General features: G+C 42.2%; 2 protein-coding genes and 1 long non-coding RNA gene across 4 annotated transcripts; 1 reads left to right on the top strand and 2 right to left on the bottom strand.

Moving 5' to 3' along the window:
- Positions 1-1,924: 1,924 nt before the first annotated feature.
- GTF3C3 (general transcription factor IIIC subunit 3) lies at positions 1,925-18,492 on the bottom strand. Of its 2 annotated transcripts, XM_066322562.1 has the most exons (19): positions 18,363-18,492; positions 17,316-17,418; positions 16,040-16,233; positions 15,534-15,657; positions 14,806-14,997; positions 14,374-14,539; positions 13,536-13,683; positions 12,457-12,529; positions 11,338-11,424; positions 10,210-10,313; positions 9,441-9,612; positions 8,814-9,016; positions 8,135-8,236; positions 7,125-7,260; positions 6,231-6,468; positions 5,688-5,878; positions 4,941-5,065; positions 3,534-3,686; positions 1,925-2,662 (listed from the first exon to the last, which is right to left on the bottom strand). In XM_066322562.1, the coding sequence occupies exons 1-19, from the start codon at positions 18,459-18,461 to the stop codon at positions 2,540-2,542; spliced, it is 2,733 nt and encodes a 910-aa protein (XP_066178659.1). In that variant the 5' UTR covers positions 18,462-18,492; the 3' UTR covers positions 1,925-2,539. The 2 variants fall into 2 exon arrangements, with proteins under 2 accessions (XP_066178659.1, XP_066178658.1); XM_066322561.1 differs by lacking the exons at positions 16,040-16,233; positions 17,316-17,418; positions 18,363-18,492 and having other exon boundaries at positions 11,338-11,418; positions 15,534-15,676.
- On the top strand, positions 18,350-22,983 carry LOC136363375 (uncharacterized). The gene is made up of 2 exons (XR_010743979.1): positions 18,350-18,428; positions 22,377-22,983. It is a non-coding gene; the product is annotated as an uncharacterized lncRNA (long non-coding RNA).
- Positions 19,391-22,535, bottom strand: C7H2orf66 (chromosome 7 C2orf66 homolog). The gene is made up of 3 exons (XM_066322563.1): positions 22,374-22,535; positions 20,634-20,834; positions 19,391-19,662 (listed from the first exon to the last, which is right to left on the bottom strand). The coding sequence occupies exons 1-2, from the start codon at positions 22,533-22,535 to the stop codon at positions 20,652-20,654; spliced, it is 345 nt and encodes a 114-aa protein (XP_066178660.1). The 3' UTR covers positions 19,391-19,662; positions 20,634-20,651.
- Positions 22,984-26,123: the final 3,140 nt, after the last annotated feature.

Below are 26,123 nucleotides of genomic sequence, written 5' to 3' on the forward strand. Positions count from 1 at the left end.
GAGGCAAAAAAAAAGCAAGCACATTCATTTCAAAGAGGGAAGCAAAGAAAAAATTACTTGAGTGATATTTTGCAGGCTTTTATGAGTCAGGATTTCAGTTTTCTATCCTTTCTTTTTTAGTTCCTTACACTCGGGGTGGAGAGCAGACCTCCTCTCCAGGTTTAGTTTGTTTCCTCCCCTTTTACCAAAAGGCATACTGAAGCAGCAAAGAATATTACAGGTAGAGGAGAGCTTCAAGGGACTCTTGTACTTAAGACTCTTGCTTCTTCTGTACTTACAAAAGCTGATTTGTACACACTTCATGCCTGGCTAATGTTCCCTATACAAACACTGGTCTGAAAGCTAACCTATTTCCCTCTGCATTCAGCTCCATGTCAGTGGTTTATCTTCCCTTGTCCATGCCCTCTGCACACACCCTTCCAAAAGCTGTGCTTACCTTCTTTGGGTAGGTTCCTCAGCCTTCTCCATAATTAGTTCTTGTACAGCCATGTAATTAACTTTTTAGAGATGTCAGTGTTGAACTGCTAAAGTTCATCTCTTCTTCTTGAATGACAAAGATTTCCCAAAGAGCTATCAGCTTCTTAAAACAACACATCTTTTCTCAGGAGGAAAAGCCAGGAGCACCCCATCCCTCCCGGGACACACAGGGCGAAGAGCAGGCCTCCAGCCCACCCCTGGAGAGGCCCACGTGAGCTGTGCAGGAAATGAGCTCATCTGACTGGTGATTCCCAGCCCTGGGAGAGCATCACCTGCTGCCAGGAGACTCCCTGCTAGCACCTAGGTGGGGAAGGAATCCAGCACTTTACTTGATCTGAGCTAGATGGGGGTGAATTGCTGAATTGCTGAGGCCAGCTGCAGATTAAAGGTGCTCACAGGGCACCGATCTACAGGGAACCTCAGAAGTCTTGTTTAAACTCTAACAGCTGATTTGAATTAACTCAGATCTCTCATTTTGTCTTTTTGACTCTTGTTCTTTGCATTATGAGGCTGATAGTAACATTACTATTGCTACAACTATTGTTATCTATAACTAAATAAGCTGTTGATACGCTTAGTTTGCTTTTATCTTTTATCCCTTCTCTTTCACCACCTTTAGACTAAGGTGTCTATCCCTTCTCTTTCACCACCTTTAGACTGGCAGGAGTCTATCAAAACACAGACCAGTTTGCAGAAGGTTCAGGTGAATTACTGAAGACAGTCACATACCTGTGGCTGGATGCTGACGTGACTGGGGCAGGGAGGAACTGGCAGGACTGGCTGCTTATAATGGGAGATGATATCTGGGTCATGAGAGAACATAAGCCTTGGGCTATTTCAGGAGCATAGAAGGAATTCATGAGGTGTGTGATGTTGTGCCACACATCACCTTACCCTCATAAGAATTAGTGGAATTTGTTCAACCCATCCTACTGTGGAACAACAGACTGGGGAAAGAGTAGCCAGAGCAGCAGACTTATGTCACTATCAAAGATCAGCTCATCATCATGGCCTACTCTTCCATGTGGTGTCAGGACAGGTGGTGCTGCACTCTGACCTGCTTCAGCAGAGCTGCTCCCCACCTCTGAGAGCCATGGCACTGCTGTTTCTGTGGCGACTACACGTTGTTGGTGATACTTGTTTACTATAGTAGGGAGAAAAGTCTTGCGTGCCTCTGGAGCCTAGGACACTCTGGAATTGTCTCCTTCTGCTCCTCCAGAAATTTGGCCCTAAACTGTAATTTAGGTAGGACTGCAGACTAATGCAAGAGCCTCTCTCCCTTGAGGCAAATGGCTGTTCTGAGGTCAAAGGGGTGGCTCAGCACACCAGCAAAGCTAAACACACCTGAGCCTCATTAAATTGTGCTGCTTAAAATTAGGTGTTTGATATAGCTTTAGGTTTGTCCTATTCAGTAGGATAGCTGTTAGCTGAGAAAAGTAAACATCACTAACCTCAGAATTTTTATTAACAAGTTCAGAGAAAGAACAAAAGTTACACTGATTTCAGTAAAACAAAGATCAATCCCCTTCAAATACAAAAACTGCTAGGAATATGAACTCCTAGAAAACTGAATATTTTAAACATCTTGAAATACTGAAGTCTTCATCCTCTAGGATGGTTCCACATTATTGTAAATTACCGCTGCACATTAAAATACCCTCATCACCAGTGAATATGGCTCCTTCAGCAACTTCAATATAATTAGTTGCGATACTGTACACTGTACATTCTCCCCTGCCTGAAAGCCTTCAGCAAATCACACTGGGCCTCGGCTGTCATTGTTTGATTGTATGCACAAGACTGAATCTATTTAGAGAGCAGTGCACCAAAGGAGAAGAGCTAAAAGCAGCCACTTGTGAGCACGTCAGGGCTGTGCCCAGGATGGCCAGTTCCCACCCACACGTGATACAGTGCAAATGGCAGAAGTCCACAAAGCCACAACACTGCACCAGCCACATCTCTGGCCCTCTGCACAAAAAGCTGTACTTAAAACCAGCTTCCCCAGCACTGCATAATGCAAAGGTCAGTCCAAAGGGTATCAATTCCACCTGCACAAACCTCATCACACAACTGCATAGGTATATAACATCTTCTGAGCCATTCTGGTATTGCCACTGCTCTGGTAAATGAGTGACAAGTTAAAGGCAGTATCTCTTCTCAAGTCTGTCTGATCAGTTTCTATTCCCTGTAAAAATAAGGATTAAAAAAAGTTATCAATACACAAAAATAGTATAAAATACCCTGAAACATGAGCAGCCATTACAGTGGAATCAAATTACACATTCATGGCCAAAAAAGGCTTTCAGCTGTAAGGAAACAGAACACATATTCCTTGTGCTCTCCCTCTTTGAAAAGTTTCCACATCATGTTGTTAATCACCAAAGTTATAAAATTTCACACTCAAAACACTAGCTGTAAGTTACACAGCCAGTTTATAAACCAACAAAAAAACCACCTTAATTTGTCTTTGTATGCCAAGTATTTGTTTCTCCAACCATAACCCTGGGAGTTCAGAGCTAATACCCACAGCTCTTACTTTACCAACACTGCCTGTCTCCTAAATATACTTACAGTGTTTCTACCTACCCATTCCACAGACCAGACTTGTAAATGTATGACAAGGCAATTAGGATGCAATACAGAGCAGTTAGAATTAAACTATGGCTCAGATGCAATTAGGCATTCCTAATACTGGTCCATCTTGCTCCAGCATGCTGTTTTATAGCATGGGTGAATATACAGAACTTCCAGTTATAATTCACTGCATGTAATATACAGAAGGTCAGCTACTTATTCAGGAAAAGTTGTTCAGTAATCCTTTTTGCTGCTGCTTCAGCAGTAAGTCCTTAAAAATTTATTCATCTTTGAACTTAACACATGCTTAAATATATTATCAGGTGACTATCAGATTTCGGCTTCCAATGACAAGGAATTAAAATAGAAATTGAAGGAGGCACAACTACACAGATTTTATTTACCTAATTTAACTATGACTAAGGAATTGTTCACATTTTCCTGACTTTATTCTCTGTCCATAACTTCAAAAGTTACAGTACCTCTAGGGTGAGGGGAGGAAGTTCAAGTGCTCTTTGGTAGTAGTGGATTGCCAGGTGCAGCAATCCCAGCTGGTGCAGGCCACGGCCCAGGTTGTAGAAGGACTCCTGGCACGGTCCACGCAGGTCCAAGTAGCGGTGAAGGAAGGAGAATCCCTGTAAGAGAAATCGAGCACACAACTTTTTCCTCCCCTTCTGTACATTTTATTTTGTTACCATTTTGGAGTGTGATGATTCTGTTGTAAACAGAGGACCTAAGTTCCAGGGACCATGTTGGTAATCAGAGAAGGTACTCCCTCCAATATGAGGAATTAGTTCAGGCACAAGCAGCTAGTGATCATAATTTAGGTCACCAGTAGGTCGCTGTAGTTGAATTACTAATTAACTACCATAGCAGCAAGAAATGATGTAAAATCATTGAGTATAGTAAGCAGGAAATGAGAAGAGAGAGAGCAGGGAACTGTATTGCCAGGGGGTAACATAAATAGGACATTGTTCAAGGATGTTATAAAAGGAGAACAGGGCAGTCCCTGAAAAAAAAGCAAGCTGGTTACAGAAAAAAAGTGGATAAAAATATTAAAATTAGGTCAAAGTTTGCAAGTTCAAAATATCTTGAAGTTGGACGCTGTCATAACTGGTTTTGTGTTACAGTAGTTTGGGACCTGTGGCTTGTGTCATGATCAGTGCAAGCCACAGTCTTCCAGCAATTTCAGAAGTCACAAGAGCTCAAGATCCTCACCATATTGTGCTGACTGAACTCAGCAGCTGCAGGAATTAAAATGTATTTCAAGTTAATGAAAATACTTGGTGTAAAGTAGAGGAAACTACTTTCAAGATTCTGGTTGGGACTACTAAGTCTATGATTTGTAACTGGCTCTTGTAGATGAAAAGGAAAATTTGACTAAGGAAGATGATTGAAGGTAGCTAAACTGGAGTTCACAAGATCTTTACAAAGAGAGTGTACAGGGGCACCCAAAAGAGGAAAAGGAAGATAGGGGGAAAATCCTCTTTCCAAGCCTGTAAAATTTGCTTCAAGAATGCAGTTTATGAGACATGTCTACAAAGGGCACATGGCATAGATTCCTCTCCACAGCAATGCAGGCCAAAAAAAATTTGAAAGCAAAATCAGATTGTAATCACCAAGAAATCAGAAATATTTTCACAAATAGCTAGCAGCTGTTAACATGAAGGTGAGTAACAAGCTACCTTTATGCATTTGGAAAGGAGATTCAGATGGTGTAACTGTAGTTCAAAAGCAAATCCATCTCTGCTCATGTTTTGCCACTTCCCTCTTTAGAAATGCCATCTCAATTATGAAAAATTATTTAAACAGAGTGTGTTGTAGCCATAACCATCTGCAAGATACAAAGCCAGGAAACACTGTGGGTAACAAGAATCACACTGCCTCACCTGTACTAGAAGAGCATGCCTTTTCAGCACGTATTTCTGAGAGGCCATGTGGATGAAAGTCAGCCCAATACAAAGACTGTACAAAGGCTCATCTGGATTTGCACGGAAGGCTTGCACATACTGACCTAAAAGCAAATAAATGAATCAAGGTGTCAGTTGCAAAAACCACTTCTGGAAAAGTTAAGGGCAAGAAAGAAAATATTTGAATTAGAAGTGTGAACTAAGAAAAGAAACAGTTTAATATACCCACATCAAAATACACAGGAAAAAACATGGGAATAAGTTGTGTATTTTCATCACCCACTGGATTCTGAAGGAAGAATGCAGATTGTGATGTAAAAACAGAAGCAGAAAATGATCAAACGCAGAAGGCAGATATGGTCCTTGCTGGGATTTAAATACGATATTTGGAGGACTTGACTGAAAGCAGCAGGTTTACTTCAAAGGCCTGCTTAAAACATGCAACCAGCTGTATTTGCTGTTTAAATTGGTTCTGTCATTACTATCATCATTAGCCTCCAATTATCTTTGCAAGTTAGTTATATTTGCAATGTGTGCTAAACTTGAAACGTGCCAGCCTAATTTTTATTAGCAAAACCCTTCAGCAATGCTCTGATTTGTGTACAGAATAATTAAAGCACCAGACTAGCATTGTGAACCTATAATTTTCTGATTAAAAAAAATCTTTCTGTTTTTATAAACTTTCACTTGTTCTATTTGTTGATATTAGAACATGAAAGATATTACCAAGAGCATGCTTGAAACTGCCAGACACGAAGGCATTGTGCCCGTTGAGGACACACAGCACGTGATTGTCAGGGTTTTTCAGCATCAGGCGGAGACAAAAGCGATGATGACGGACATCCTGGGACTGCATAGTGACCTGGTTGAAGACGTTCCACAGCTGGGGCTTATTGACATTTTCCATGACCATGATTCTACAGAAGGAGAAGTGTGCAACAAGATAGTAAATGCTTGGTAGTCTATACTCTATCTTCAATAAAATCTCAGCAGTTGAGAGAAGACAACAAAGAGAAACCGTAAGAGAAGGTCAGTGACTGACGCAAAGATGAGAGTAAAAAACAGAACCAATGATTCTGGCCAAATCAACCAACCCACTGCATTGTGTATTTCTGGAATCTGAGGCTATTGGAAAGCTCCTTCAGAATCAGTAGCCTCCTCCCATTTATCCAAGGCTGGAAAGCATCAGCCTGCCTACTTCAGCAGTATGACTACAGCCTCAGTAGAGGCAACTACAGCACAGACTGCTCTGCCTTCCCAGCAGCCCACCTGATATAGTTGTAAGCTTTTCTGAAATTCTTGTCCAGAATTGCAGCAGAGAGCCCAAAGTACTCCAGCTCCTTGCGCTTCTGTCGATCCTCGTAGAATGAGTAATATTCCAGTGAGGAATCCACAAGCAGCTCTGCCTCCTTGTACCGGGAGAGGTCACACAAGGCATATATGGCCTTCAGTAGGAGGTTCCACCAGTCATCTTTTGTCAGGACACTTGTGAGAACAGCAAAAATCGCTACAAATATTGGAGCCACAAAGTTGAGGAAAATTAGGACAAGAAAGATACATTTTTACAAAACATTTACAAAATTTTTACAAAATTTTGCATCATCAAACCCATATTTTCAAAGACATTGTAGCACTAACAGTTAATATGAGGTATTTACTTTTTCTCAGTTTAAGGGCAGTTCATAAAACACCAGCAAAAAACACTCACGAAGTGGGAAAAAAGGGCAAGCAATGCATCCAGTTCACGCTGTAAACATACTACATGAATGTAATGAAGTTCCTCTCCCTAATTTATCAAGCAGTGCTTAAGAATATGTAGGCAGGCTGAACCAAGCCTGGGCCAGCTAAAAAAAAAATCACACCACTTTTACAATGTATTTGTATTACATCCTAGATTTGCGTGTATGATATTTCCCCTGAGGAGAGTGTTGGCCCTTCTCAATCTGAATTATTCTGTATTCTTCTTATTTTTCTCAGAATGGGGACTATTCCCTTAAGATACATTACCTTCAGTTGTGCTGCCTTCTTTGCCCTAGAAATACAGCAATGTTAACATGAACTGCATGGATTTAGCATGTAAAATAGGAGCACTTTTATCATTTTTCAGATCTATGGAGTTCACCTTGTTGCTTTGTTTTTAATAAACAATCTGTGATTTGTTACCTTTTGCATCGCAATTTGCTGTCTCTTGGTCATCATTGTCAGAAATTTTATCCCTTGACACCTTAATAAGATAGAGGTGTCTCTCTCCAGATTTGGAACTAGATATCAAACACACCTGAGCTCTGCTCATTGCTACCTAGAAACAAATTTAAGGGCAGCATTTCAGATTACAATAGAACATCCCATGACAAAGGCAGCTCTATGGCCAATCCATCTTGCCCACATTGCATCCCAAAACAGTCTGTGACACCACCATACAGCAAGGCCATCAGAGAGAACATTCCCAACAGGAATATCATCTCTGCATTGTCTCATGCTCCAGTGCAAACTGGGCTAGGCAAAATCAAGATACAAACTCTTCAAGCTACTTAAAAAGACTCCTCCTGGGATTGGAACATCCCTGGGTATACTGAAACCAAGACTCTTTGCAGAGAAGTACAAGAAGAACAATGCCTTTCTCTATCAGTTTCAGAAGCTTGTGAATAGTCAGCTCTTCAACCAGTATAATACAACAGTCAAGGTGCTGACTGTGCATGCTTAACTCGTGCCCTACTTATAAATAAACATAAATCAATTAACACAAAACTGCCACCACTGTGTTTACTGGCTGAACAAATACTTATTTTGTCCTTTTATCACAAGAAACTAATAAAGAAAGAAATTAAAAAGAAAACTGTTGAAATAGAAGCCAGTATCAACACCTCAAAAAAGTTCTGTGCTGAGTGTTAAAATGGAAGGAAGCAGCTTTAGAATTCAGTGGGTTGTAAGCACACTGAGAACAGGGAGTTGAAGTCTGTCTATCAATAATTATACAAGCAGTCCTCTGTTCTGAACACCACAGGCAGGAACACCAGTATTGCAGGCTACCTGCAAGATTACTATCTAACAACATTAAGAAACCACTTACATATAAAAAGCCCATTAGCTTTCCTCCTGAGCTCATTGGTTGTTTGTCTTGACCCAAGTCACAGCTGTCCAATTTCTTACAGTGCAGCTGGAGACTGGCTTACCTTCAGCAGCATTGCCAGCATTGTGAGCAATGTGTCAATGTAACCGTACATCTTGCCTTGGGAATACAGCAGTGTCGAGCGATGCAGGAGCAGCTTTAATTCCTGGGCAACAGTGAACATTATTATTATTATTCAGCCTCTTGCACAGAGTGAGTTTATAAACAAATAATTTTGACTCGGTATGCTACTAATAGGATTGCAAAAGCTTCCAGAAAGCTGCAAGAAACTGCAGCAGCAGGTAAGCTCTCCCTAAACTGCTCTCAGGAGTTACTGCTCCGAATTCTCCAATTTCAGAGAAATTTGGCATGACTTTTACCTATGGGGAGGGTGCTTCTAGAGAACGGACTCAGAACCCCTGCTTATAACCAACAGAGGCCAAACCATGTAGCTCACATGTAGCAGCTACTGATCAACTTGATGTAGTCACGACTGGCTCTCTGTGGCCAAAAGCTTGTGCATTGCACAGAAGTTATCAGGTGGGACTGGGAAAATGCTGAGAGAATGGTCAGGGAGAAAGTCAGGAGGGCATGTCTCTGATGCTGTAATGGATCAGTCACTGTGCTCTGCAAGCCCCCCATGGGGGGATCCAAGTCCCTGGTCCTATGCAGACATCTTGGACTACCAGAACAGTCTGGGAGAGTAACACATCCTAAATGGAAGTACAGAACATTTTACCCACCTGCTGTGCAGCGTTAGCATCCTGAGCCAGAGTATCTGGGTCATACATTGGCTCCAGAGCCTCCAGAGCTTTCTCAGGCCGACCCAGCTGCTGCTGAAGTGTTGAAAGTGAGATTCTTGCATCAAGGTGCAATGGAGCAAGATCAACAACCTTGGCATAGCTCTCTGCAGCACGCTCCATATGTCCCAAAGCCTTCAAGCACTCTAGAAATATCATAAGCAACACAAGACACTTAGCTGGCAGAAAAAGAAGATTTCAAAGTTTGCAAATAAATTAACATACCTTTTTAGTAATTTCATGTATTTTTAAGTGAAAGTATTCAGATATATGCACTTATGCATCCACACTTTCATTTCAAACATCAGCAGTTGACACAGGATGAAACGGAGAATAGATGCTGCTTCACTTACATGACATACTTTTAGCTGATGTAAATGTCAGTGTTCACAAAGAACCAAAAAAATGCTCCACAGAGCTGTCATGATAAACTTCATTCTGCAAATACCAATTCTCATTCGACCAGTCAATCTAAAATTCCCATGATCTTATATAAAGGTGCCTGGAAATGCTCAGCATTGTATTATCACCTCTCAGTCCCCCATGTTCAGCAGTGCTGCCTCTTCTCACCTGCGTGCCGCAGCCACACAACAGCCAGGTTGTATCGTTCTGAGCAGACAAGGGAACTCAGGAGAGGTAGGGCTGAGTTGTATTCTCCAACATCCAGAAAAGCCTCTGCAACATCCAAATACAAGTCACCCACGTCTTCTGGATTTTGTTCCACCAGAGTAGTCAAAAGAGGCTTTAAGAAAAACCACACAAACACTTAAAGCACAAATTAGCAATGAGAACATTTCTTTAAGGCAGGATTATTAGAAGCTTACATTTTTATCCTATGATTTCTATTCTATTTGCATTCTGAACTATACTTCCTGTATTTAAATATTAGTCTAGAAGTGAAAAATAAAAGATCTGAAATTCAGAATTCCTGAAAATGCCCCATTCTTCTATTCTAGATGTTTCACACACCAGTGGGTTAAAGCGCCCATCAGTGAGGAGTGTCCTTTATGAAAGAACAATCTTCAGATTTAGTATGGCTTTAAAACAAAATGAAAGCATGTTCCTTAGTGTTCAACAACTTTGCAATATGGTCCTGGGCCTGTCACAGCACACAGGCTGTGACTTACTGAGCTTTAGTAGTACTTACACTGGCATAATTTCTAATGGCAAAGATATTTCTGCTATTACAGGCCTATGAGGTTTCTCTCTTGGTGTAAGAGAGAAGCAAAAAGAATCTCCACAACCCTCTCAACCACCTCAGTCTATGAAAACAGAAGCAATTACTTGCCTTTGTGATTACTTAGAACATTTCCCCCTTTGTGAGTTGTTTCCCACTTACACTGAGTGGCTCCAGGATGTTCAAGTGAATCAAGCACACCATCAGCTTGACTGTGATGTCTATGGGAACACCCTCGGGTATGCAGCAGCTGACCTTCTCCACAGCTGTGACAAGAAAAAGAATTTCCTTCTGAACCCAGAGGTTTAAGAAGTACTTCTCAAGCACCACATCCCCTCCAGGCCATGCTCAGGAACTGAGAAAATATTCTTATCAGCTCTAGCAGGTGTTTGTCTGCCTTCTTTTCCTCCTCCTCTGTATCTTTTCCAAGAGTTGAAGCAAAGTCTTCCTAGTGTCTCTGAGACTAATAATTCACATGAGGTACCAAGTGCTGTCAGTCTGCATTGTCTTCAGCAGCAGGATTCCACAGCACTTGCTTAGATCCTTTGCCTACTTAAGAGGCACTTGCTCAATAAAGCTTCCCTTTAACAATTTATGCACCTGTACCCTCTTCTCCTTTTGCTTTTGAAGGAAATGCTCTCTATTAAGGTTCTCATTCTTGCTAAGTTAAGCAAGTGCTAAGTGCCTGCTTGTACCAGCCCTGCCTGAAGACACTGTTGAACACAGTTAACTACAGAACTTCACACACAACAGGTAGGCTGAATGCAACCTGATCAGAAGGCAAACACGAGGCACAGCAGCTACCCATGACAATATCAGCAAATGAAACGTCACACATTAAAATTCCTTTATCATAGGTCCTTCACACACAGTCATGACACCTCAGCCCTGGTTAAGTCCTTCACTGCAATGCTTACACCAGACATTCAGAGTGATTGCTAAAACCTGAGAAAACTGATTTCCAACCTAAGGTTTCCCTTTTACCTCCTACACCCACATCCCTTTACTGCCAATAACATGCAGATTAATTCATCATTCTCTGAACACTGCAATACCCAGCACAAGGGTAACTATTCCCCTACTGCACATTTTTACAAAATGAAAACTGGCTGGCAGGGTTAGAAGGAAGTTCTGAGTAAAGGAAAGAATCCTTTTCTGGATGAAGCTTTGTTTCTGCGCTGCTAGAAATCTCCAGCTGCTACATGTTACATGTTTTTAGATTGCAAGCTGGTTCCTAACCATGTGATTCAGTTCACAGACTTGTCCAAAATCAAAATATAAATTACTTACCTGGAGCACTGGATTCAGCAACTGGATGACTCTGATTGTCAGTCACTGCCTCCTGGCTTTCCTGAGTTTCTACTGCTGCACCTGTGCCTTTTTTAAAAGATTATCAGATTAACCAGTAGGACCAGCTGAGCCAACAGTTACTTGCCTTGAATCCATAACTGATTGGCAGCTTACTCTGAAAAGTGGACTGGGTTTCTCTTGTTTTGGTTTGCGTTTTCTTGTGTTGCATTTTTTTGTTTTTTAAGGATAGCAGAGCAGGAAGCAGTTATAATAATTACAAAAGTTACAAAGCAACAGAAGGTGGAGAACCAAGCTCTATTTTAGAGGCTTTCTCTCAACCAATGACACACATGAGGTAACTTGGAAACATTGTGCTCTAATTCTTACACTCATTATAGTTTTGTTATAAATTATCTGCTGAAAGTCTCCATCAGGACAGTTGCCCATAAATCAACTGTATTTTCATTTTTACCTGCTCAATCAGCAGAAATATTTTATACCTGTATTTGGCTTGGGTCAGATTGCTGAAACCACCACTTCAATCACAAAACAGACTGTCTGCTTATGGACTTGGTGTGCAGTGTCCATTCTACAGCCTAATAAACATTTTCAGATGAAATGACTTTGATAAAGCAGGTTTCTCAAAGACAACCTACTTCATAAAATTAAAAGCTAGTATGCCTAGATTTCAGTTAGATGGTTAACAACAGATGCAGGATGTATAAACAACATTACTCTTAGGTCAAAGGTTGATATTCTTCAGCACAGTTGCCACTACACTTATCTTTTTATCTTTTTTTTAGAAGCTCTTTAGCTTGTAGAAATAGCTGGTCTGATGTAAACGCTCAGAGGAATGTTTAGAACTTTGAAAGGCCTCCTCCAGTTGCCTGGAGAGCAGTCCTTGTCTTCAGTGAGTCAGCAGGGCTACGGGGACACCAGAGTAACTTCTGACAGCAGCCTGAGGTCATGCCATGTAACTCACTAAGAGCACTCACAGATTTCAATAGAGAAAAGCCTGTCAACAATGCAGCAAAACATACCCTGGAGTTGAAAAGGTAAAGGAAAGATGTCATATCACATGAACAGCAGGGTCACAGGAACCACTTGACAGCTACTTACCCTTTTTCTCCTCAGCTGCACTTTTTTCTGGTACTTTTTTCTCAAGTACGATTCCCGTAAAATCTGTAATAACCTAAAACAGAAAAGTAACTTGGGTCATTTCAAAGATTTAAAGCCTAAATGGAGCAACCAGCCTATGTGACAGTTTTAGACATCACAGAAGTTATCAAAGGAAAAGCTGCATTCATTTACCCAAGTAGAACTTGCAAAAAGAAACAGGGAAACAGCTCTGTGACTACAGTTCTGTATTAATAAATCCAGTAGCTAAATGCTCTGTACATAAAATTGATTTGATGTTTAAGAAGGGAAGAAGTACAGAAAAGGATCAGAGGAATTGTTTGCAGGCTCATGATACTGTGATCTGACAGAGAGCTGAATAAAACCTAAAGAAAGAAAAAAACCTGAAGTAATTTAATATCAACAAGTAAGAATGTTCATAAGAAGTCCCAGCTTACAGTGTCTTTTCAATCTTTGACAAGGGCCAAATACCAACATCTTCTCTCTCAAAGCCAGATGAAATCAAGTTGGAAATATACCTCAAAAGTGAGAGTTAACAAATTTGGACCAGATCAGCAATATTCTCTAATTCTTGATGCCTTAGAGTTAAGATGCATTGTCTTTCTGGAAGGTATGCTTAGTACTTAATGCATAAATTACTAGTTGTAATACAAGTCTGCCAGAAAAATCACAACAATCTGCATTTGAACCATCAGAGCATTCAGTGTCATGATTTTAACCTTCCCCTCAGAGATGGACCTCTGCTCACAAAAGCAGCCTGAAGGTCTTCTCTGGCTACTAAGGTTATGGTCACTATAGAAAAGGACAGGAAGGATGCCAAAATTTTAAACCTCGAACAACGTACAAAACCATCAGCCCTCAATTAATTCAATCCAACCATTAAGTTAAATGCTAATTACTACAGAACCAATAGCAAGCAGTCTGTTTCTGATGAGCTCTATCTTGACAGACGCAGGATCCCATTTCAGCACTGCAGGAACACAGATGAAAACATAAACCATCCATTCAGGCTGGCAAAGAGGTGCTCAAAATGACACCGAAATGCAGGGAACTGTCCATACCGCCAGAGCTTTGTCGTACTGTTTGGAGGAGATGTACAGCTCAGCTGCAATGTTAACGTCCTCCATGGACACAAGGCTCTGGTGCTTGGTGAAGGCCTCTTCCACTATCTCAATAGCAGAGGTCACATCATTGGCTTCGTAGTAACTCCTGTAAAATGGAGATGGGAGATACCAGGTAACTCACATAACTGACAATATATACTTTGAACTTAAGCAAAAGGATTTTCATATTTCTCTTATTTTTGCTTATTAGTGAAGATTTTCATTAGCAAGTGGATGTTACAAAAGACTGAGAAAGGGAGTGTTTTTCCTTCCCTTACAACTGTTGAAAACTTTTATGTATTTCAAAAAATTAACAATGTTTTCCCCGTTTTCCTCCGTTAGGACATTACTGGAGTTCTCATCACAGTCTCCCCCACTGGAGTCACATATCAATCATGTCCCACATTACCCTGCTTTCAGAAACCTTCACTAATAATACTGTTGTAATAGACATCCTTGCATTTTTTGGTACATTTCCCAAACGTGAAGATCAAAAGCTGTTTCGAAACAGGCCAATAACAGCTTTCCACAACGAGCTCACAAGGCAGTAAAAATTACTGCGGGAGAGCTACATACATAAACCACCAGGCTCCTGTGGCAGAGCCAGCCCCGTGCCTGCACACCAGCTCACTTAACCCACCAGGCTCCTGTGGCAGAGCCAGCCCCGTGCCTGCACACCAGCTCACTTAACCCACCAGGCTCCTGTGGCAGAGCCAGCCCCGTGCCTGCACACCAGCTCACTTAACCCACCAGGCTCCTGTGGCAGAGCCAGCCCCGTGCCTGCACACCAGCTCACTTGGCCACGTCGCGGGCCAGCTGCATGAAGCGCTCGCCGTCGGAGGGCGCCAGCAGGTTGAGGATGCGGCGGTAGCCGTCCATGGCCAGCTTGTGCTCGCCCAGCTGCTCGTACAGGCTGGATCGCTCCCCCAGGTAGCGCACGTTGGTCGGGTCGTACTTCAGAGCTGCGGCAAGAAGTAGCACCACAGGAGGAGTTTAGGAAAAGGCAACAGTGGATTTCACATTCATTTCCTTCATTAGTGTTAATGGACAGGCACAAGGGTTCGGCAAGGACAAACTATATTGCAGATTCATTAATCTGTTACCACAGTCCAGACAGAGGCATCAGAATCTTACTGAAGCAAACTAAACCAGAAAGGAGAAGAAAACCAAATGATTGCCATTAGCACCTAGCGTTAATTTTAAATTATTAAAATGTTTGCTACACTACCTTTTGTGTAGCAGAAGACAGCCTGTTTAATATTGTCCTGCTCCAGTGACATTTCTGCCAGTCTAACCCACTCCTCGGTATTGCTAGGATTTAAGTGAGCTGCAATCAGTCCAAACTGTAGTGACTTCTCCATGTCACCCTGGTCTTCATAGATCATGGCAAGAGTGGAAAATGGCTCGTGAGCAAGAGGAGCTGGAAAAGACAAAAAGAATGACTAAGATTTACTGTTTAAAACCCACACTGGAAACAAATAACTTGCCTTTCTCAAAGAACAGGTGTCAGAATTATACAAAACATCCACACGTGCTGTTTAAATTTAGGAAAAACCCGCAGACAGGTTTCCGATTCCTTTTCGTAAATTATTAAACAGCCTGACTGAACCTAAAAACAACCATTTATAGTATTATTCTACGCTGCAAGTCATGCTGACATTTATAACTTGTTTGTCTACAAAGACAATAATAACTTTATTGTCTACAAAGACAGTAAAAGCAAACTCTGTAAAGCTATGCCAAGGCCCAGGCCTCTGCAGAACTGGGGTGCTAGTTTCTCTTTATAAGCAAAAAAACACAGGAAGTGCACCACATATTCTCACTTGTACTCCTTACACCCTGACTTTGCTTGTACTGTTTATTTTCATTTTCAGTGAAGCCACAGCGAATCCTCCTCCTGCACACGGCAATGTCACCCCACCCTTCCAGCCCAAAGGTGTGCCCATTCTCCCACACCTTGTCGGATGATTTCCATGCACATCAGAATAGCCTCCTCACGCTCTCCTCGGGCAAATCTGATGTTGGCCTCTCCCATCAGACCCCTCAAGGCACGGGGAAGTTTGCTGCGAGGTCTCTTCTCCTAAAATGGAAGAGAGATGCTATTTCTGCCCAAGGTTGAGATTTGCCCAAATTCAGGAGACACCCCGTTGTGCTTAGCCCCACTGAACACCAAGTTATTTAAGTATTAGCAATATTAAATGACTGACAAAAAGACTTGCTAAAGTTTATAGTTTTCTGACACTGGGAAAACTGATTTCATGATTTCTGAAAGCTTTCAAACAGCAAACTACAGTGCTTTTATAATAAACAAAGCATAACAAACACCAGCATAAGCAGGATTATCCTTCACAGAACAATTTTCAGGCAAATTTCTCAGCAAGTAGCTAAAAGTCACACAAAGTGGCATTTATGCACTATAGTCAGGGGACAGAATGAAGTTATATGAAAGTTTAAATACTTGCTTTCATCATTTTCTTGGTCTCTCGATTAAGAACCATCTCCAAAACAAAAACATCTCCAGCTGTAGGCTGCTCAGTAGTTTCTTCTTCCTCTTCTTCTTCCTCCTCCTCCTCTTCATCCTCCTCCTCTTCATTTTCCCCAAGCATGGATGCAAAGACCCGATGGACAGATTTACTGACCCCATCTGCTGTTTCTCCTGGTTGAGAAAGAAGTAAACAGATTTATGACATAATGAAGAGGACATGCTGCTTCCCTGGACAAGTGCAGAGAAAACAGCAGCCCACTTGAAGCAGCTATTCTGTGAAAGTGCTGCCTGCAGAAAGGCAGAAAAACTATTAACAGCCTCTTTGGTTTTGAAGCTCTGCATTATTCATCACCAATGTTTGGTATGGCCCAGCCTGTAACGTCCTTTAGATATCTGAAGTACAAGCAGCGAGGAACACACAGAATGAAGCCACAGTTTAATCAACATTTTTCTCAATCCAGAAGAACATTAAGCAACTTTCAAGCACTAAGCTGGCTGGCTGCAGTAAGCTTTTCAGCTGAAGAGGCAGTAAGTGAGCAGAGAATTCTACTACACAACAATCCAGCACCCAATTTTCAAAACTAATGGAAAACAACATCTGGTAACCATTCCATCTATGAAAAGTACCTTTTAACATGTGCAAATGCAAATTCCAGATTATTTGCATTTCTCTGGAAAAAGAACAGAATTCTTAAAAATAAGTAAGAAAATCATGCTATGTACTCTGAATAAATATGCTTAAGGCATATATATATTTAAAAAAGTTCCCATTTGTTATTTACAACTTCTCATTATAAAGTGAACTCAGCGTTGTAACTGACCACAGATCTATATACAAAACTCCAAATATGTAGGGTTCAAAGGTTTGAGCCGGGGGATTGGATACCTGAAGAATTGATTAAAAATAACCACAGCATCGAGCTGGGACTGAAAAACAAATCTATCATGTATTGCCTGTATAGGAGAGTGACTGGGGGACCACACCTGGGTTTATGTCTATTTTTTTCAACTTGGATATGTTTGGTTATTTTTAGTCTGACTTGGACATTGAGCATCTAAACACAAGATTTTTCTTTCCCTGCCTCCATCTGAAAAAAACTCCACATAATTAATAATTTAATTTCCCTTTTATTTCTGTCCCTTCAGAGACCAGAAGGGGAGAAATGGAGCCGGATTTTTATGAAGCCAGTTATCAAAGAGCAAATACTTCCAGTGCCTTTTTAAATATGAATGATTGTGTTAAAAACACCTACCATCAGTTTCATCTTGACTTTGGGATTTCCCAGATGCTTTTCTGGATGAAGATGGAGCCTCTACATCTTCCTCGTTTTCCTCAGCAGATGCATTTTCACCATCCTACACACACCAAAAATACAAATTACTACCTTTATAGTATTACCCATTTTTATTTTCCCCATATATTTGCAGTTATCATTTGGCTTTCCAGCCTTTCCACTTGCCATTGAAACAGGTGGGATAAGCACTGCCTTTTTAAGTGAATAAAACCCAGCATTATTTGTTTTCTTGATATTTATACTCTTATCAATGTGGGCTGACTCAGATGGTGACTGTCCACACTACTTCTGACTGAAGAGACCAGTCCATTGCTTACTTAGCAGTACAGTGAGCTGGGATGATATGGCTGACTGTATTAGAAAAGTTGTGTGTGACAAGTCCTTCCAGAAGCCTGTCAATATCAAAACAGCACTCATTAATCCGGTAAGAATGCTGCCCTAGGGAAATACTTATCCTTCCACGGCAGCTGAGTTCTGCCGAATGTGCTCTCTGAAGACCAAGAAATGCAGAAAGTCAGTAGCACTTCGACACAAACATAGCAAACTTAAGAAGAACTGCAACACTCCGACAAATGATACCTATTTTCTTTTAATCACACCGCCCTCATAGTGCTGGACACAAAACCGTGTCTCCCTGTATTTACTGCTGCCGAGAAGTCAGACGAGGAGCCGCGCTGGCTCTCTCCCTTAGTTCTCGGAGGCTGGTGGGGAGCTGCAGCAGCATACCCTGGATGAGTTTATAGCCAGCCCAAAGCACCAACGAGCCCCAGCGCTGCCGGGCCCGGCGCCTCCGCCCACAGAGCGGGACCGCAGCGCCGCGCCCCCTGCACAGCCCGCGCCGCCGCCCCGGGCCCTGCTGCCGAGCCGGGCACACGAGTTCGCGACTGCGGAGCCGCGCAAGCCGAGAGCCCCTCCACACACACACAGCAGCGCTCCGAGCCCTGCCAGGCGCCGTCAGGAGGGAGGCGGCGCGGGCCGTGGCCGGCCAAGCGGGGATAGACTCACCTTCTCGCGGCTCTTGCGCTCCTCGCGGCGCTGCTCGAACTCCTCGAAGGAGATCTTCCCCTCCAGGTAGTCGATCAGCTCCGGGCTGAAGCCCGACATGGCCGCGACCCGCGGGGGAACCCTATGAGGGAGGCACGGCGTCCGTCCCGCTATGGCTCCCGCCGCAGCCCGCGCCCGCCCGCGCAGTTCCGGGCGGCGGCTGAGGGCCGGGCCGGGGCCGGGGGCGGCACGGAGCGCAGGGCGGGGCCGGGGGCGGCACGGAGCGCGGGGCGGGGGGCGGCACGGAGCGCAGGGCGGGGGCGGCACGGAGCGCAGGGCGGGGGGCGGCACGGAGCGCAGGGCGGGGGCCGGGGGCGGCACGGAGCGCGGGGCGGGGGGCGGCACGGAGCGCAGGGCGGGGGGCGGCACGGAGCGCAGGGCGGGGGGCGGGGGCGGCACGGAGCGCAGGGCGGGGGGCGGCACGGAGCGCAGGGCGGGGGCCGGGGGCGGCACGGAGCGCAGGGCGGGGGGCGGCACGGAGCGCAGGGCGGGGGCCGGGGGCGGCACGGAGCGCAGGGCGGGGGCCGGGGGCGGCACGGAGCGCAGGGCGGGGGGCGGCACGGAGCGCAGGGCGGGGGGCGGCACGGAGCGCAGGGCGGGGGGCGGCACGGAGCGCAGGGCGGGGGGCGGGGGCGGCACGGAGCGCAGGGCGGGGGCGGCATGGAGCGCAGGGCGGGGGGCGGGGGCGGCACGGAGCGCAGGGCGGGGGCGGCATGGAGCGCAGGGCGGGGGGCGGCACGGAGCGCAGGGCGGGGGGCGGGGGCGGCACGGAGCGCAGGGCGGGGGCGGCATGGAGCGCAGGGCGGGGGGCGGGGGCGGCACGGAGCGCAGGGCGGGGGGCGCCGGCCCCGGCAGCGCTGGGGCTCGTTGGTGCTTTGGCGGGGTAGCAAGAGATGTGGGCGCTTGTCACAGAACGCCTCGGGACATCCTGGTCTAATAAACGGAAAGGGAACTTTTATTTACCGGCTTTGAACAAAGACACTTGGCAGTAGTTAAATGCACGCTGTTTCACTCCTCATTTATTCACACCGAAGCACAATTCTGCTCGCAAATTGCAATAGCCAAAACCCACAGGCGTCAATAGACAGAATTGACATGTGTCGATAGACAGAATAATGCTCATTACAGCAGGACACCAGATTCCACTGGCAGAAACGGTGACTGCAGAAAATTCTGAATTGTCAGGTAACAGTTAAAAAGTCAAACCAGTAAAATTTTGCTGTGACAGTTTCCACTTGGTATGGAGTTCTGCAGTTAACACCTTAAAAAGACAGAAAACACAAACATGTGAGAGAAATACAGAAACAGCCATATGCAACCAAGGCACGATCCAAATCAAGACATGCAAACCTCTGTTCCCACGAAACAGTTTGAACACTGACAAGAACTACCAGGATTATCCTGAATTATGCAGGACAAAGGACTTCCACCAGGCATTTTCTCACTACTGCTGTGACTTACAGTAGAGCAACCTTTCTGAATTCCCTTTTCATTTATTTTTCATGCATAAAACACACATTATGTGATGCTTTTTTTCCCCCTGACATAAAAACGCAGCAGAAGGAGAATTTACAATTAAAATTTGAGTGCAGTCTTTATTATGCTTCATGATAATAAGAATAATGGAGCTTCGATTTTGATTACAAAGAGAGAAGGGGTTAAGCAGGCAGAGAACAGGACAGAGCTGGAAATCCTAAATTAAATATTGATTACAACTTAAACATTTTAAGATACTGGGTAATTCACCAAAATGCTTTGATTTTAATCTTACTGAAATTCTCAACTATTTGTAAACCAGAAGAAAATAATATTTACTGTGAATTTAAATGAGAATGTATGCTTTTGTTAGTCCAATAACTTATGTCTAAATTAATTTCCTTAATATACATATATCACAAGAAACCACTGATCTCAATTTATAACCTTACTTTTTTGCAATTCCTTACATAAAACTCGCATCCCTTATTTATTATCTGTACATTTTCAGAATTCTCCTCTAAATGAAGGAGGAGAGAAAAAAAGAGAAAACAAAAGAATCATGGTCTATATAGGTCTACACAAGCACCACCTGTTGTTTTATCTAAGTAGTAATTATCTCATAAATCTCTGTCTCATGAATTTTAAAACCCACTTCAGTAAGGGTTAAGGTACTACACTTTCCTTCTGATTATACGTCAGTCAAACTCTTTCTTGGTTACACATAACACTAGAGGATAAGGCATCCTCTTTTACCTTCAGCAGCAGAATCTTTCAGCCTTTGAAATAGTTCTGAAAAGATTTTTTCCTTTCTTCATAATCTGCAAATGCAGAAGCAATAGGATCTGAGTAGAACACAACAGGTCTTGGTGCTTCATTGTTCACAGGGAAAGCAGCTGGGAACTTTCTGAGATCGAGCCCCCTGCCTGAGAAGTAAGCCTGGAGCATTCTGAAAAACTGAACATATTGCAGATGTGAAAAGAAATAGAGTATGACCAATGGAGATTAATTATTTCTACTGACACAAATGAGATGTAGTGTTTGTTCCTCTGTGAAATGAGAATCCGCTATTCTGACCATAACCTGATGCAGTGTAGGCAACCTAATTCAGACATGCCCACTCCATCCACGGCTTGTCCATCTTATGTGAAGTCAGCATGAGATATTAATTTTAAAGAATTAAGGACTTTAGTTAAAGTAGACGTGGACTTGCTGATGTAGACTTCTCTTTACATTTTGAAGAATAAAAGACTTTAGCACGTAGACTCCCCTTTTACTAACTAGACATTGCTGAGGTAAACTCCCTTTTTTTAACATAAGCCAGATGTAAGGAACCGATAAATCAGGAGACCTGTCAACTTAATCAATAGACTCCAAGAACACAATGTGATCATAAATCAGATAGTCTTGAGAAAACAGGATCCTGGTGTCACCAACACTAAAAGGTTAAAAAGGCAAAGCAAGGAAGACGCATCTTACTTCATCATTTTGAGACCCCACCCCCTAAAAAGGACCACCGACCCATTTCAAAGAACGAACTACGCATGCTTAATTGCTTTTTGGCTAATTACCATAGGAAGCGGGGAATGGGATGGACCAGAGTCATGAATATGCATTTGTGTTTTGGGTATTCAACACTTTTGGACATAAAAAGACCCTGTGATCATCTGTAAATTGCGCGTGTGTATTTGGGAGCTATCCCTCACGCTGCCCGGCGTCGTAATAAACATACACTTTCTAACTTCAAACTGTTAGAGAGTCTTTGTCCGTCATAGTTGGATATTGGTATTAGATCAATATCCATATTTTTTTAACAAATCAAGCAGACCAGGAATGCTTCCTGCTCCTCTGTGCTCCCCAGTGAATCGCAGTGATATAACTGCGCCCTTGCAAAAGAGGCACAGCCAAACCCCTGCTGAGAGCAGACAGGACAGTTCTGTAAACACTTCAGTGAGGGTCAGCAACAATGGGCAGTTGGTTTGAACTGTTGTCCCCTTACTATCACTTCAAAGGAGAAATTAAAGCTTTTTGAAACACTGAGGAAAAATTATGGGAAACTGATACTTTTCCTCCAGAAATGCTTTTTAAGATTGTGCAAATCTCTGGTATTTTCAAAGCTGTCAGATGCAAACTTATTTGTACTCCCATGAGATGAAACAACATGTAATCAGAGCACATGTTTGAAAGAAATACAGTAATCATTCCTCTTCTGTTTCATAAAACAAGTAGCTGTATAATCAAAATAATTTTTTAAAAACAAAAGCTGGTGGATGAGCTATCAGGAAGTTTTATGCTCTACTGTGCTCTGAGAATGTCTCTTCAGTTAAGGGGTACATCTTGACTGAGAAATGGTTATTGACTGTACAAAGTGCCCAGTTCATGACATTACATCTAATGGGCCCTTCTTGCCTTTAAATTTAGACATTAAGGAGTCTCTTCATGGAAAACCAAAAAACACACAGAACTTCAGCTCTCTTTCTTGAAACATTTCCTTACCAGGTCTCTGTTTCTGGGGTTATCAAGAGGCTTCCATTTCTCTTCTGGTTGGAAAGGAGCACCCTTTGCCAATCCTCTCACAGCCAATACTACATACAGACCCAGGAGCAGCACTTTCCTCATGCTGGAGATGAACACACTGTCGGTAAGAAGGACAGACATACTCCTTAAATCCTACACAGCTGTCATTGGGAACACACAGATCATGTGAATCCAAGGAAAGTCTGCCCACTGCAAATTACATCCATGTGCTATCAACTCTTTGTTTCCATAGTACTAAGGTATTTGGAAGAACAAATTACTCTAAACAAGTGTTTCCCCTCCCAAAGCTATTTCTAGACACTGCACACTCTTCTGAGGGACCAGAAGAACACCCAACACAAAATATTACATTTGTAAATTTACATTTATTACATACAGCCATTTCCAGTGGCTAATGCAGCACCAGAACTCTGTGTGCTCCAAAGACAATGCAAAAACATGGCTCAAGATCCAGAGAACTTGGTTTTTACAATTGCATTAAATTTTACTACATACAATAATAAGTGCAGCAGTATTAATACAGACTGGTCTAACATATTAGAGATCCATTTCACAACTTGACTCAGGGGGAGAAAAGGAATTCTCCCTCTCACATTCTTTAAAATAGAGCTTACCAGGGAATTTGGCTTTGTCTTGCCCCTTCCTGGATGGTCTCCTCGTAATCTGTGAACAACCTGATCTCTGCACTTATATTTCCAGTAGACTGTAGGTGGGTGTCAATGACGTTAGCAGGAGTTCAAAAACACAGTAATGATTCCATTTTCATCCATGACATAAAGACCCTTGAGAATTTCATCCTTGATAACTCTTCAGACCTTTTACTATTGAACAGTGCAGTATAAATTCCTCCTAAGTTGTATTGCAGAAAATTGGCAGTAGGCATATAGGAAGTTTAAAACAATTCCCAGGAGAAATAGCACTGCTTTATCAAAATATTATTTTTAGTTAAAAGTAATTAGCCATATCTCTAGAATGGTGACTAATGGTTTTCAAGCAAATGAGATACGGATCACTTTCTTGATGCTGGAAGAAGAAAGGGAAAAGTAAAGTCTGCTTCAATATCCAAACCAGTGTAATTTTAATTGAAGCATCGCTTTCCTACCCTGATTTTATCAGCAGTTAATATCCTCCTGTCACACTAAAACTAAGACAAAGGCTCCAAGAGGACTCTGCTAATTTACCTTGGCCTTAGTGCATAGCATTCTTCAGATCAAAGCTGCTCATATTGTTTATTATTTCACTGCACTCTTCTCTCCGCTGTATAGATGATACATGATTGAGCAGCACATATAACATATCCCTAAATAGACACGTTAAAATTAAAAATATTTGACCATCACCTTACTCCAGAGTATAAATGCTTATGTTTGACTAGAAGCTTTACATTTTTCTTTGGTTTAAATTTTGAAAGCAAAATAAAAAACCTACCACCACCCACCCTTCCAGGAAGGTGGTGTTTTGGACATCCAAACATCATCAGCAACACAGTAAACCAAATCCTAGCTGTGTTATTTTCATGACTACAGCAGTATATAAAAATACAAGACAATTTATCCAGCTTTATTATTCTACATATTTGGATTTATAAAAAAATCATACAAACAAACAAAAAAAATCCATCAAGCCCCATCAATTATGATTCATAACACTCAACTCCAGATAGGGGACTCATCAAGAACAGAGCAGTAGCACCAGAATAACTTGAAAAAGGCAGGTCTCAGCATAAGGGAACTGTCTTTGTTGGTCTTCCAGGTAGATATTTATTTCAGTTAGAAGTAGAAATATACTCCCATAGAGAAAATGACAGGAAGGGCAAAAGGCAAGATTTACAGTTTGGGATTAGATTTTAGTTCCTTCTTTCCAAAGCTAAAGAGGAGGAAAAAAGAAAAAGCCAGAAGAGCTGGCAGGTTTTGTCTACCTCTTTTCTTCCCCCTCAATTACTTTATTCCTTTGATTTCTTTACAAAGAATGGGGATATGCAGTATATTCAGCTAGTAAAACATACTGAAGTCATCTACAAATATGAAACAAACTTTATTACTGGAGGAACTCAGGCAATTTGGGTGACTGATGAAGCATGCAGATATGCAAGAGATTCAATTAACATATATTTTCTGTGAGCTGTCTAAAAAAAAAAAACCCTTACACATTTGTATTGCTGCTTCCTGAGCTAAAGCTTTGAGAAACTGTTGGAGCTAAAAAGTCTGTTTAGACTTAGTGCTCATTTTAATGTGTGGGTTGAGCTTAGTTATTTCAATTCTTTCCTTCAGCGAAAGTCAAGTATCAGCAGAATACATTCATATTAAAATACTATTAGCATACTTACATTGACTGAATTAAATTGCATCCTTGTTTTTGAGGACAGTAGCTGAGTTTAACAAATGCTGTCAAAGCCAGATTTTTAATGCACCCATATTTAAGCATCAGGTTTTCTTGATAAACATGTTCAATAAATCAAATATTTTCTAAGTGTCTATACTAATTATATAACCTTTCTGGCACAGTAAGTAATGTTCATGCACGTTTGAATTAAACTGCCCTGAAGATGAAAATGCTCATAGCATTGCTTGCTCAGTTCCATGTAATTCACCTCTAAAAGGAAAAAACTTAAAATATACTAGTTTAGCTGAGAACAACTTTTATACATCTGATGCTCTATATAAACTGTATTATTCAGCAGACACTTTGAATTTTATTGCATTTCCCATTCATGAAGCCTAAGGTGTTGGAGTTAAGATAATGAGCCAAGCTTTATCCTGTAGTATCTTTATTGCATTCTGCTGAGAGGTTTGAAAGAAGCACCTGTTAAAGCACTGCTCCAACCACAAGGCTTTTGTTTACTACTTTTATTTTCTGCTTAGAATCCCAAGTATTACAAGTCAGAAGGAAAAGCACCAAACTGTTCCACATGAGTACCTGAGCCAGGACTAAAGGCAAACGTTGCTCACAACACTCATCAGCGTGTTTGTACAACAGCAGTACAGGTGACACAACACACAGTGGCACTTCTTGTCAATTACAACCATTGGTACCAATGCAAGCACGTTGGACTACCATACAAAAATATACAGAAGTGTTTCTTCAGCAGGGGATTTGCTGTACAATGTACTTTAAGTCATGCACGCTTAGGTTAAAAAAAAAAAAAGACAAAAAAAATTGAAATACACACTGCAGCCAGGGAAAGCACCAAACAAAACAGGAACATCCCAGAGTAGCTCCCAGTCAAGTTGCCCTCAACTACAACAAAAAAGTATCTAAATGCAGTTTTTTAAAGACTATGAAATTTCATCTTTCAGCCATTGCAACATTATCTGAAAATACCTCTTCTCCAAGGTTTTCTCAGCATCTCACAAGGACTTTGACAAAGTTTATGTTACATGCCATGATCTGTAAGAACTTAGTTATAAACATTTTATAAGCACAGTAATTTGCTATAGCATTACTCAAACATTTCTAGGTAAGACCCTTGTCAACATCTCTAAAAACCTGTAAATATTAAAGAGTGAGTTCCATGTACACCATCAGATTTACAGTAGCTACATAAGAACTGAAAACAGAGGAAGACTTAAAAGTTCTAAGACAGATTGCTCAAGAAGTAGTAAGATTTTTCCCAAAATTACGTATTTTCTTCAAAGTTTTAAGTCCTTTTACAACCAACAAATCCTTCCCTCCCCACTAATCACCCAAACCAGGTATCTTGGCCAATAT

Source organism: Sylvia atricapilla, chromosome 7, assembly GCF_009819655.1.
Source record: "Sylvia atricapilla isolate bSylAtr1 chromosome 7, bSylAtr1.pri, whole genome shotgun sequence".
NCBI lineage: Eukaryota > Metazoa > Chordata > Aves > Passeriformes > Sylviidae > Sylvia > Sylvia atricapilla.